The 14,027-nt window shown below is 40.5% G+C and overlaps 1 protein-coding gene across 2 annotated transcripts; it reads right to left on the bottom strand.

Annotated features, from left to right (window-relative positions):
* Positions 1-134: 134 nt before the first annotated feature.
* nceh1a (neutral cholesterol ester hydrolase 1a) lies at positions 135-5,900 on the bottom strand. 2 transcript variants are annotated; one of them, XM_030718971.1, is made up of 5 exons: positions 5,684-5,900; positions 3,563-3,815; positions 3,286-3,355; positions 2,969-3,140; positions 135-1,824 (listed from the first exon to the last, which is right to left on the bottom strand). In XM_030718971.1, the coding sequence occupies exons 1-5, from the start codon at positions 5,822-5,824 to the stop codon at positions 1,204-1,206; spliced, it is 1,257 nt and encodes a 418-aa protein (XP_030574831.1). In that variant the 5' UTR covers positions 5,825-5,900; the 3' UTR covers positions 135-1,203. The 2 variants fall into 2 exon arrangements, with proteins under 2 accessions (XP_030574831.1, XP_030574832.1); XM_030718972.1 differs by having other exon boundaries at positions 3,563-3,858; positions 5,684-5,809.
* Positions 5,901-14,027: the final 8,127 nt, after the last annotated feature.

Raw genomic sequence — 14,027 nt, forward strand, 5'->3', positions numbered from 1 at the left:
GAAAAATGCACCAAAATCATACTGAAAATATTTAACATCACAGGCTCATGATGTATTACTGTAGCTGTGAATTTGTCTTTTGGCTAATAAATAAACAAGCTGAGCTTCATAAGTATGATGTTTTTATTGACACTTTTCATCACTGCGTACTACAGAGAGACTGAGGACATTTGTTTGCCACAAAATGAATATTTAAAAGAGTTGAAAATTGGATTTAAAAGTAAAATGACAGTTTGAAGCCTAAATGCATTTTATATACAATCATCTCATCTGAATCATCAGGATGCCTCTATGCTTGGCATGCATGCAGCTGCTTTGTGTAGCTGCTGCTGAAAGGCCAATAAAACATCTATAATTCATTCATTTTCAGTCATCTATATATAACAAAATCATAGCAAAATATAGACACGTGATTGTAAAAACAAACAGTAATCAAAGGAGGTGCATTTTGTTAGTGATTGTCAAGAGCCAGAATAATATGTTAGACATTGCCTTCTTGCAGTGCATGTTGAACTCAAGAAAGGGAGTGAATACCTCATTTTTTAAAAGGAAGGTATTTTTTTCAAAGAATATAATTTCAAAACATTGTCCGTGTGATATTTTATGTCATCAGTATTCTTTTTTTTTTAGCAATGCTACGTAGATACAGCTGTGCTTTGCGCTAAACTCAACGCAAGCATGCTAAAATGCTTACGAGATGCCCGCTAACACAGATGCAATCAGATAATATTTCCCAACTTCATTCTTTAATTGAATGCGTTGAAATGCTATGATTTTGAAATGCTCTGCTTTTGTTTCAAAAGACGAGCATAAATTATAAAGCTCTTGTGACATTTATTACTCATGTGTTTGTTATGTGGCTGCAAACGAGTGCAAGCACGATGCCTCATGCTGGAAGCAGCTGATGAATTAATCCATTAGTGGAAACCTTATGGCTGTCAGAGCATATTTAAGAATTTCAAACGTATCTTTATTAGTTGCTCACAGTGTTAGCTATGCTGATGTTGCCAGCAGATTAGACCGCTTGTAAATATCGTAAAAACTTCACATGTAATGAGTGCGTGCAGGTACACGAGGTCCCTGAGGTCAGATGTTCTATTTTTTAAACAAAGAGTGCATATACAAGCCCTTCAGCAAGTCTGCGATTCACAAAGAAAAGGTCTGCCACCCATCACTCACTTGCAAAAACACACATACACACTCCTACAGGTTGTTCTGCAGCCAGCTGAGGTAACCCCTGAGTGCCCTCTTCCCAACATCAAATTCAAGTGGCCAGGATATTAAACTGAAACATCCGTGGAAGCCATCCTCGTAGTGGGCGATGGTAACAGTGACCCCTGCGTCCTGTAAGCGGCGGGCATACATCAGCCCATCATCCCTCAGCACGTCATACTCACATGTTAGAATGTATGCACGAGGGCATTTTGCCAGCACTTCTGGTCCGGCCAGCAGCGGTGCTGCCCGCACATCCAGCAGGCCTGGTACCTTCTTCAGAACCCCGTGAGATCCTTTTTCCACAATGAGAGGCTTGTGGTTCTTCTTGTACTTCTGAGGAAGTAGGACGTTCCAGTCAAGTCTCGACCTCAGCTCTGGGGTTATTGCAGAGTGTTGCAAGGTGCTGTGGTTGTTCACTGCGAACTGAGGCACCAGGGAGAGGTCAGCGTTGAGATACTGTACCCAGAACTGGATCATGAAGGACCGGGAGAGCATGGGCATGTATTGGTTCTCCACGTAGGAGGGTGTGTTGAAGTCTAGAGCCTGGAGCACTGGGTAGATCAAAGCCTGGACACTGAATTTCACACTCATGCTGTCATCTACAGAAACCTGGAAAAGCAAACACACACCCTAACTATAAAGACATGTATAACTTAGTAACACTGATATCAGCAAGTTAAACATGATGTCTTTAAACTCTAAACTGCGTGGGAGAATTTTGACTCCTTATGGGAGAAAATTGTCACCGTGGCATTTGGTTTTAGTCGTCATTTCTAACCAGCAATATTTTTGAGCTGCTTTAGTCAACTAAATGCACCTCATCTCACATTTGCCCCAAAAAAATCTCGATGATGTTGATGATAGTTTTAGGAAGCAAGTACTTTTTCACATAAGATCAGGCAGGTTTGGATACTTTCTTCCCTGAATAAATGAAATCATTATTTAAAGACTGCATTTTCTATTTATTTTTGTTATTTTTTTCTAATATTAAAATTTATTTGATAATCAGAAACATGTAAGTGTGACAAATCAGCCGATTCGAATGTTAACAGTCCATTAAAAGCACGTTATCAACGATTATCAGACCCATAGTTAAGGGCCAGGAGGGGCCGTGTCCACCTCCTAGCTGGCAAAAAGGTTGTTATTATAGTTCTAATCGAGGATCACTGTTCTGGTGTGACATGAACTGGAGTGGATGTCTGGAGTGGATCTGGATTCCGCTGTAATTAGTGATAACGGCTCACTGAGACAGCTAGCAGGTGCAGGAGGGCCAGTCTAAACTACACTTATGGGACTGATAACTGTTAATAAAGTGCATTTAAGGACTGATAACATTCGAATCGGCTGAATTAGAATGATAGCTGGCTGCTGGGTGGGACTATGATGAATCCAGATCCACTCCAGACACTCAGTCCAGTCCAAGTTACACCGGAACAGTGTTCCTCAATTAGAACGATGATAACCTTTTTGACCAGCTAGGAGGTGGAGACGGCCCCTCCTAACTCTTGATAACGTGCATTTAATGGACTGATAACATTCGAAGCGGGCGGACAAATATGCAAAAAAAAACAAACAAAAAACTCCCAAAGAATTCAGGAAGGGTGCAAATATTTTTTCACAGCACTGTATGTCACGACCCAGAATGCATTGTACAAGCAAAGTCGTGGCAGGTGTTTTATCAATTGGAACATTTAGGATTTTAGCTTGATATTTACATTGTCACAAGTATGCAGAAAATAGCTTCTGTGTTTACCTCCTGAGCAACTGCAGCAGCCAGGTTTCCTCCGGAGCTGTCACCAGCCACAGCCACACGCTCAGGGTCAATTGCATACTTGGCAAGAACTTCTGGAGACAAGAAGTGTTTGGCAGCAGCAAGGCAGTCTAAATACGGCACTGGAAAGTGCACCTCTGGATACAGACGATACCTACACACACAGAGGGCTCAAATGTAATTTACTGGAGGTTTAGAAAACAGAGCATACGATTGCAAGCGTTCCTTCTACAATTAAAGGGACATTCTACTGATGTTGCAAATCAAGACAACAATTTTGCAAGAGGAGACACACTTACTCAACAGAGACCACAACGGTGTTGAGCTCATCTGAAACCATTCGGTTGATAGTATCATATGTTCCCTTCTCTGAGGAAGTGAAAGAGTGACAGTAGAGGAGGGTGGAAAAAAAGCTATTTCTGAGTAATAAACTTAAACTTTACTGTAAGGCAAAAACAACAACACCATTAAAACACCACATAAACTCCTAGACAGAGAAAACAAGATAAATATTAATAAGGTAAGATATAAATGCTTTGTTAATGCAAAAAAGAGAACCAAAGTACTTGCACTCACTGGTGGTGCCGAGGGCCCAGCCTCCTCCGTGGAAATACACCAACCCTCTCCTCAGATGACCCTCCCCTCCAGCTGGGGGCTCATAAACTCGCACTGGGATGCCAGCGAAAGTGATGTCACTGACCTTCACACCTGGGACGGGCCCTGGACTGGACTCAGAAATCAGCCCCTTCATTATCCCCTCAAAGCCATGTGTGGACTGCCTGATAGATGTAATGTAATGGCCAAATCCCAGCCACTGCTTCAAAGTGGCCTGAAGACAGAGCAAAACTCCAGCTCAAGCTCCTTGATTATTTCTTGTTCGTTTCACGACACACATCAAGAATTTAAGACATAGATTGAAAGAAAGTGGAAAGTGGAAAAAGCAGATAGGAGAAAATAATTTGGCAAAAGACAAAATATAGTCATCTCTTGGCAGAATTTTGAGACACAGTTTTGAGTCACCTTTATCCTCCTACACTGAGCATTACTGATGCGTCTCTGTTAGTCTGCCCTCTCCCTTACTCAGTGTCTCAACAACAGTGCTGAAGACACATGTGCTTGGCACATTGAGGGCTGAGGAACAGCCAGTTATACTGCGACATTCTGAATGATATAAAGCAGGGGTCCTCACATCCAGGCCTCGAGGGCCGGTGTCCTGCAGGTTTTAGATGTGTCCCTGATCCAACAAACCTGAATCAAATGGCTGAATTACCTCCTCAGTATGCAGTCAAGTTCTCCAGAGTCCTGCTAATGACTTCTATATTTGACTCAGGTGTGTTGAAGCAGAGACACATCTAAAAGTTGCAGGACACCGGCCCTCGAGGCCTGGACTTAAGGATCCCTGATATAAAGTGTCATAAGTAACATTAATGTTATCGTTTCCTTAAGCTAGAAGCCCAAAATGTGGTGCTAAATCTACCCTGCAGCATCCCTGGATGTGTTTCGATAATCTTAATTAGAGTACCCGAACTGCATTTAAAATACCCATTAAACATTGAGAAATATGTACTAAAGAAGTCTTTCTTTCTGTGCGCAAACACAGGGTTTTATTGAGTATCTTGAATTAAGATACGTCTTTTTATTTCTTGACCCAGTTTCTGGTAGAGATATCATAAGCGGTTTTTGTGCTTCTGGCCAGCTTAAATTTTCCACTCCAATGAACAATAAAGTCAGCTTCTGTTATGCATTAACACACTTTTGACTAGTGGGTATTAAATCCATTTAAGAATATCAATCATGCTTGAGCATACCATCTACTGTAGAAAATTGGAAGCAGTGCTAAATTTAAGATCAGTCACGTTTAGAATTGTTTTTGGCTTTTCTTCTGCAACACGGTGTCCTTAACCTAGATGCTCATGACTGTTTTAAATGTTACAAAAGAACACAGCCTAGATTATGAGTAAAAATCTTGCTCTGATGTGTCGTCTCAGCCTGTGTGGTAATAAGTAACTGATATTGTTTCTCGTCATCTATGGTGCCACTTTCAAAATGTAGAACAAAGGTGAGGGTGTAAAGTTTGTGGTCCTCTCACAGCGCCAGAATAAAAGTCTCAGTAGACCTGTGACAAACAGCCTTTTTGAAATCACACTGTGGAATTACTAAATAAGCTCTTTCACAAACTTGGTGCATTTCACTCTGCTGTGAAATCAGACTTTACGACACATGCATGAAAAGACCTCAGGTCATCTAGTAAAGCCAAGCATTGGACTACACACACCTTAAATCCATGACAGTTCATATTTATTTCAGAAGCATATCACTTTGCACTGTGATAGTGTAGTAACTATTTTACTGAGCATCAACACCAAAAAAAAAACAAAAAACAAAACAACAAAAAAACAAACAATCTCTAGTATGTTAAAGATATTATATCTGGGTTTTCTTAATTAAACACAAGGTTCAAAGTCCAAGTCTGTGTGTGAGAGAGTGTTTGGAGCAGGATTTTAATGTAAGAGGTGTGTCATTTAACAATGACAGCTTTTCAAACATGCAGTTCATGCAGTCAACCTATATTAATACATTGAACTAAAACGTTGCACATAGAAAAGTAAAGATTCTGTGCACTATGATCATACTCATTACTCTGCTACCTTACCCCGCATCAGCTTTTCTTCCCAATGAAAACATCTACTCTCTTACCACGTGAATTGCTGTCCTGAAATAGGCATCCAGCATCATCAACTTCCACGGCTGCTGGATGGCATCAGGCAGCGGGGTGTAAATGTAATAAGCAACTGCCAGCGTTAATGACACAGTAACTAGGAGAGATAGCAGCCTCATCTTGCAGCTGTAGGATGATGTGTCTTCAGTTACTCACTGGGCGGAAGATTCAGACCTACTCCGCCGTCTGACTCTTAATTTGTCGCTGGCGCTTGGCACCAGAACGCGTGGAATTAAGCACTTCCGCTGAAAATCTTCAAAAATAAAACTACATTTTGAAAGTGATGGCTGTTTAAAAATATTTTGAATGAATCTGTGTCAGCCACATAACTTTATACATGGTAAAGTATGAAATAGCTATGGCTACATCTGGTCATGGTGGGTAGGCTAGTCTATCTCACTAAATTTCAACCTAGTAAAAAGATGAAAAAGGCCAAGGGTTTGAGACGAATGGCGCTTTTATTTTGAAAGATGGGTGGCAACAACAACGAATGGACACCTGGGAAGTGGAGTGCTTTTGTAACAGCTGTAGGCGTGCGCAATGCTGTATTATATGTATGTGACCACCATGAGGCACAATGGAGCTGCAGACTTTACCCTTTACATTACATTAGTGTGGGCAGATTTGATCATATTTTAAAGGAAAAACAAAACAATATTGTAATGAATTAATTCTTTATTTTAGGCCTAATCAAACCAACTAAACTAAAACTACAGAGAATGAGAGTACAGCCCAGAAGTGTTGCAAAAAGAAGTAAACAATTTCTTGAAGGGAAATATAGTCTTGCAGTAACCTCACTCAGTATTTCAGATGTAATATTTTAACTAATAGTAAATTCTTTGTGCAGCTGAATTTAATTACTGTCAATGGTGTGAACCCTCTGGATGTGGAAAGGCAGGATTTGCAGTCTGGCGTGGAGTCATGGTCCTGTTCATATCAAGAGCTCCTTTCTCACTGATTCCTGATGCCTTTTCACGTTCAGACATCAATGTGAAACTGAATTCTCACTAGAAGGTATTAGTGGTGCAATCTATGGGCAAGATCTACTCTTTTAGCTCAAAGGATAAAGTGCCAGTTATTACCACTGGGTTAGTATTTCTTAACTGTGTGTCTGTGTAGGTTCTCGGTCATCCCGGTCATGGTAGTCTCTGGAGCTTGAGGCGACTGGACTGAAGATGTTTCACCTCTCATCCAAAAGGTTTTGTCAGTTCTAAAACCAAATGGCAGAGAGTCCCAGGTATTTAAACACTAGTGGGGGTGTCCCCTGGACTGTGTGGCTTTTAAATCTATCACAGGAATGATTTTGTACAAAAAACATGGCTTCAAGAAGAGGAAGGGAGTTAAGTCGGCATGGTCCCCAGTCACAATTCAATCTTTAATTTACATAGTATGTATCTTAGAACACCTAAGCCACAGCTAAATATGTATCACAATGCCAGAAAGGTCCAGTACAGTAAATAGCGCCAGAGCCCACAGTGCAGACTGGGCAACGAGTCTCTTCCTCTCTCTTTCACTTTCTGTGCTATGTAACTTTCAGCCTCTTCCCACGGATTAATTTTTAAATGGCCACTGTCTGTCCCTGGTGGCCTGGTGTGAGAATGTAAACAAACATCACAACGATGAGGATCTGACCTCTGCGCTGAGTTGATTTTTCCAAAACATAGTAGCAAGACCACCTGACCGTGTCAGCTAAGCCTCTTGGAAGCCCAGAGTGGGGTTGGCAAGGTGGCAGCAGGAGGTCATACAGAAAAGCTGATTAGTAAACAGGGAAACAGCAGATCAGCCTACTTGCTCCTCCAAAGCTCATTAATTAACACACTGTTGGACCAAAGTGAGAAAATGACAGGCTGTGGTTTTATTTCTTCAGTATGCTCTCATTCTGTCTACGTTGCTAATTATGACCTCTTTCTCACATTGTACTTTCACATTGTTCCAAATAACCATTTCTGTTACTGCTGCATTACGGCACAACTACCTTATATGAACCATTTCATCTATGCTCTACAAGCCTGCCTTACAGTGTAACAGAAGGTATAGGTAGAGTACAAACTGTGATGCTTTTAATGCAGATTTTGTTGAAACGTCACACTGAGGATATGCATGAACACTAGAAAGTAGATTATGTTGCAGAATCAGTTTGATATATATATTTTTTTATGTCATGGTAATTTGATACCCTTGCACCTAGTTAATTCTGAATGCATCTTCTGTTATTTATGATGCATTTTTTTTTGCAGTCATCTTGACATCCTAAATCCTGCAGTATCAGTGTCAGTGTTACACTCTCAAAAGATCACATTAAGCCAGACACAGATGCCTCGCTTGCTCACTTTCCAAAAATCCCTCTGAATGAGAGTGTCAGCGGAAAGCTTAAATTGTAAGTGTGACATATGCACTTTTGTGTGTGTGCACACAAGTCTGTGGTATAAAGAGTGTACATTAAAATTCCCTTTTACTGCCCCCTTTCTCCCTCCTGTTTGTTGGCTTGGCGTCTCCCGCCAGTCTGTGGTATGGAGGGCAGAGAGAGGGCCCCTCGCTTGTGTTACTGACTGGAATTACACTTATGGTCATATAACATGACTAAATACATGAGGCAGTAATGGAGGTTTTCCATTTCAGGCAATCCTGCCTCATTGCTCAGCCTGGGTCTGACACTGCCTTTAGCTATATTTGAGAATTATGGTGGTTGGCTCTAGTATACTTAAAATCCTGCAATAAATTCAATTACTTTGTTTAACAAGTTTTATGAAAAAAACGAGATGTTTTTACAGGGCTTTCTACAAGTACTTGGAACTGTTATCAAGACAATGTGCAAGCAGTGTTTTTGTCATCTGCGTCTATGTGAAACACAGTTGCATGCAGTATCTTGATCAGGATATTTTTGACTTCACTCCTCTATTTTTGAAATGCGATTCAACAGAGGATAAAGCACTCCTGCAAAGATCATTTACAGGATGCTGACGTGGCTCTGTGTGTTTAAAATGTTGTCCCTTCAACACGCCAGAAAGAGAAACAGTTCAACAGTGATGCTGATGGGACCCGGATGACACAAATGAGTGGATGCACACATGTAGGATTTTAAACCTGTTCCTGTGTTTGAGTGCTTTGCAGTAATGAGTCCATTAGGATCCAGGTAAAATATTATAACAAACAGCTTCTCTGACAGCACTTGAGTCCGTGACAAATTTCCATAAGAGGAGAATAAATTATGTTGTATCATATCATATTGTATCATTTATTTGTTTATTCCAAGGGAATACAGCAGAAATTCTCTGATTATATCTTTTTTTCGCTTTAAACTTGGGTGGAGCATGCTTCAGATCCTCTTGAGACAGATAAATATTATAGTGAATGAAGACTGAATTCCATGTGTCTTCAATCATTTGACTATAACAGAGTAACGCTTAATGTTAATACGTGTCCCCTTTCTGCTATGACAAGTCAAATCATCTGCCATGAAAATGTTGATTTGGATTAATCAATAAGAACTGAGGATTTCCAAATCCAGATCCTTTGTTCTTTCATGATTCTGCAGGGAAAACTCCTTACGGGTAATCCGCCACCAGCGGAAAGATTTATAACCAGTTCAGTCAAAGGAAAGGATGTTTAACTATTTGAAGCATGATAAATATATGGTATGACAGTGGACCTTCTTCGTAAAGGAGGAAACCTCAAGTGACAGTTATAGCTAAGAGGAAATGACCATTATATTAAAGAAAAGGAGGATTTTCATATTTTCTTATGCCATTAAGCAGCACTGGAAGGACACAAGTCACTGAGACAGAAAAGCATGACAGATGATACAGGACTTCTGTATTTATCAACAGAGATTCTTCACTGTTGCTCTTAAAAAGATCAACCTTCTTAGAATGGAGGCATGTTCCGCTGCAACTATTGCAGAAAATGTGTTACAGTGGAAACACCACATACCTCTGTTGTGGTATTGGTTATGCTATTGATCCATTTTATGCTGCCATTGGTTTAAGATTAAATAGCTTCCCATGCTTTTTAACTGAAATAATTGATGATTTGTGTGACTGGACACGCACACTTACATGTGGTGACATTAATATATTATGGTATTCAGGAATGCCATGGACACGGGGCCAGTTGATGGTCGCTATGCTTCAACTGCAATGCAGACTATTTCTGAAATGACAAACAACGATCTGTTGTTATTCTGTCTTCCACAAAGCAAAATGTCATATTGGAAAGAATAGCAACAGAAGCAGCAGGCTCATGTTTTTGTTAGGGAGCATGCTGTCGATGTGGGGCGTTCAAGTACACAGTGTTCTTAATTAACTGAATAACTGGCTATTTGCTCTGCTGGTGATGAAAGACTGACATCATCTGAGCAATGTGGAATCGTTTCATTTTTAATTCTTCATCTGTTGCAGTTTTTCTGCTCTTATCAGCACATGACTTGAATATTGGTTTATCTGGGTTTTCAGCTAAACTTGTGTATTATATTGTAGCCTAACAGTTTAACAGAATATGCTGATAGATAGATAGATAGATAGATAGATAGATAGATAGATAGATAGATAGATAGATAGATAGATAGATAGATAGATAGATAGATAGATAGATAGATAGATAGATAGATAGATAGATAGATAGAAAGATAGATAGATAGATAGATAGATAGATAGATAGATAGATAGATAGATAGATAGATAGATAGATAGATAGATAGATAGATAGATAGATAGATAGATAGATAGATAGATAGATAGATAGATAGATAGATAGATTTGTTGCAGTGCTTGGAATCATTGTCATTTTGCATGGTCCAATATAAGCCAAGCTTTAGCTGTTGGATGGATGGCCTCACATTTGGCTGTAGAATTCTTTGGTATACAGAGTTCATGGTCAACTCAATGACTGCAAGGCACCCAGGTCGTGTGACTGCAAAACAAATCATCACCCCTCCACGACCGTGCTTGACAGTTGGTATGAGGTGTTTGTGCTGATATGCTGTTTGGTTTCTGCCAAATATGGCCCTGTGCATTATGGCTAAACATCTTGTCAGACATTTGGACTTGCCTGTCGAAAAGGCCGTTATTCCAGAAGTCTTGTGGATTGTTCAGATGCAATTTTGCAAATCCAAATTGTACTACCATTTTCTTTTTAGAGAGAAGACGCTTTTTCCTGGCAACCCTTCCAAACAAGCCATACTTGTTCAGTATTTTTCTACTGCCATGAACTTTAACATTTAACATGCTAACTGAGCCCTGTAGAGTCTGAGATGCAGCTCTTGGGTTTTTTGCATTGCACAGTTTGATCTTGGTGTGAATTTGCTGGGATGTCCACTCCTGGGAAGATTATGGCATTGTGTTAAATGGGACTCAATCTGGCAAAATGAGTCGCAAGTCATAGGGACAAATTCTTAGGCCAGTAGCATATGAATCAGCGCTGTATAGTGGGTCATTTCCGGGTCACGGGATATCATTAGCTACAAGGGAGGGATCGCTTATCTGCCACCAGTGATCATTAAAATTACTTTGCAGTGATGTCATTATTAAAATTTATGTTGCATATTAAATATGCAATATAATTTTAACAAGATCACATGGCAAATGGACTGGTACTTCTATAGCATCATTCTGCTCAAATTGAGCACTCAGAGCTCTGGGAATTGATTGAATTTCCATGGAAGTGGTAAAGGTGTAGTTAGTTTTTCAGTCAGAGTCATGTGAAAATTTTTATTTTCACATGTTGATAATGAAGGTTTATGAATGTATATGTGCTCCTGACATTCATGGCCCATTAAAGTTACAGCCACAGGACTCTGTGTAATGCTGTGGAAAAATTTCTCTTTCAAATGACTATTTACCTACACAAGATTCACACTCACACATAAAAGTATATAATAACAAAATAAAATCAAAAATACAAACAAAACAATTACAGATGCACTCATCTTGAACAGACACATTACCAAAAGCAACCCTACCTACATAGGAAACTGCATCTTTTCCTTGATCTGTATTCATAAATGGGATATCAAAAGAATTCTTGTGAAGGAAAATGTAGATTAAATAATGGTAGTTTATTAAGAATGACTTTGTAAAGAAAAAAAAATAGTGTTGTTGTCTGTAGATGGTAAGTGATGACCAGCCTATCTTCTTCTAGGAATACATGTTGGGCTACTGAAACTGTCTTCACAGCTACATGTAAGAAAAGTATAGAACACCACAAAAAGGGGCTTTAAATCATTGGCAGTGGCATGGATGCAAATTACTGGTAAAAAGGTTGCCTTTACAGTCTTCAACCTAAGAACATGAAAATCATAAAGGCTGAATATATAAATGGTGTGCAGTTATTCAGAAATGTATAAGGAATTTTCACTGTGAAAGTTGCTGTATTAAAGTTGAGAAGCATACATATATAAACATTTATATGATTTATTTTTTCCTAAGTCTGTTTTGGCTTACTTATTTTTTAGCCATAGTTTTATGTGCTGCATTAAATGCCCACACAAAACAGTCAGGGGCAAAGGCATGCTCTGTCGAATGATGAATTAAGGAATGAATGAAAATCTTGGTTGACTATAAATGATAAAATGAGGAGGACTGATGATCTGATCCCTGCCAGGTAGGCATTTGGTAATTTATTTCATTTCAGTAAATGGGATCATACACTCATCACTAGTTTCATAATTTGTAAGACTCCCCCATTCATTTTCAAGGAAATCTTTCCACCCACTAATAGCCAGCTCATTTCTAGTTTCTGTCAGACTCAGGTTTTCCGTTGGTCTCCTGGGGCTCGTGGACCGAAGAAGGCAGATGGTATAGTCCTTCCACTGCAGCCAGCAGTAGACAGCACATCAGTTTCCTCCGTTTATGCCTCCCTCAGTTTGGAAAAAAGCATCAGGCTGGCAGCTGGCCTGGGCAGAGAGGGATCAAGGGTCAAGTGTCACACTGATGTGGGCAACTGCATGCCTCAGCTCTGACCTTTAACCTGGGCCTGCACGTGGACAGTCTTGTACTGTTATGTAGAGGAGAAATGCAGCTGTTTAACCAAACAACCACCTCAGCATGACTCTTTGATGGAAACGGTGGTAAATATGAGCAACCACATTAGAGACAATGCAGCAGAGCAACAAGGCAGCAGGGATCAACATAGCATCTATGATTAAACGGCCATTAAAACATGCAGCTAAACATGCATGCACACATGACCTCCCACTTCCTCCCTGCCAAATTCAGCCAACGCCCCATCAGACTCCCACGAGCCTCTCTCTGGTCTAAATGGGATCCTGATGTTCTGTTAAAGAAACCCCCACACCCACTCCCTGCCCCGCGTCCCCTTTAGCCAGAACCAAGGCTGTTAAATGCGGTTTTGCACTCCTCCCCTCATCCTCAGCTGCTGCAGAGCGACGTTGACAAGAGGCAGCTGTTGTTGTGGTGAGAGGGTGTGAGTGATGCAGTAGGCAGCAACCAGAGGAGATACATAGATAAACTGGCAGATAACCAGACATATGGCTGGGGTCACCTTCACCGAGCACGCATTAAATATGTGAGCGATTGTCTTTTTATCGGCACATAGGTCTGGGGTTGCGGCTTGTGGGGTTTCTATTAGCAAATTAACATGCAAGGATGAGAACATTTGGAAACAGGAGCTGCAGTTGAAGGCCTTGACATGTTGAGAAGCTGCAGAACGTCTGCACACAAGCTGAGGAGCGAGCCTGCCTTAGAAGACAGGAAGGGGGTGTCTGGGTTGAGAGCTGGGAGCCAGTTTAGACAACTGGTATCTTGTAACACCCTAATAAAACTTTTCCCTTCTTACTAAGGTTTCCCTGTGGAGACAAGACCCAAAGTGAGATGCAGAGTTTGACAAGCTTGCTGATAATCAGGGCACACACACACACACACACACACTGAGGTAATACTGAGGCAGGCAGGCTCACAGGCAAGCGTTTTATTAACTCTGGTTGGTAATAATTCCAACTGTCTGCCTGATTTAGGTCTGAATAGTTGAATGTACCATGTGTGCGCCGAGGGTGACCCCCGTTGTCCTTGGCTTTATACGTGATGCTGTATTTCTGGCATGTGTTGCTTTCAGCAGAAGCTCAGATCCAGGTGTCTAGTCCTTAAGGCAAAGCCCTCATGTGCAGCACGAATATGTAGTTTATCTGTGCTGCTGTGTGAGGTGCTGAGTGACACTCCCTGTTCCATTTTGTCAGAATGTGTCAACACCCTCATTGCCTTTTCTTTTTATCCCTCTAACCCTCTCTCTCCTCTCTTTTTTTCAGCTGTGTTGCAGTTCTCACAAAGAAGACAGTTTCTTTTACTATTTTTTTTTTTTTCATTTTAGTCA

Source organism: Archocentrus centrarchus, chromosome 22, assembly GCF_007364275.1.
Source record: "Archocentrus centrarchus isolate MPI-CPG fArcCen1 chromosome 22, fArcCen1, whole genome shotgun sequence".
Taxonomy (NCBI): Eukaryota; Metazoa; Chordata; class Actinopteri; order Cichliformes; family Cichlidae; genus Archocentrus; species Archocentrus centrarchus.

Excerpts from the sequence above, each read along its gene's own strand:
- nceh1a (XM_030718971.1), bottom strand. The coding sequence starts at position 5,824 with ATGAGGCTGCTATCTCTCCTAGTTACTGTGTCATTAACGCTGGCAGTT. Across the intron at positions 3,816-5,683 it reads TCAGGACAGCAATTCACGTG|GCCACTTTGAAGCAGTGGCT; the intron begins GTAAGAGAGTAG and ends CTCTGTCTTCAG. Across the intron at positions 3,141-3,285 it reads ACCGTTGTGGTCTCTGTTGA|GTATCGTCTGTATCCAGAGG; the intron begins GTAAGTGTGTCT and ends CTGTGTGTGTAG.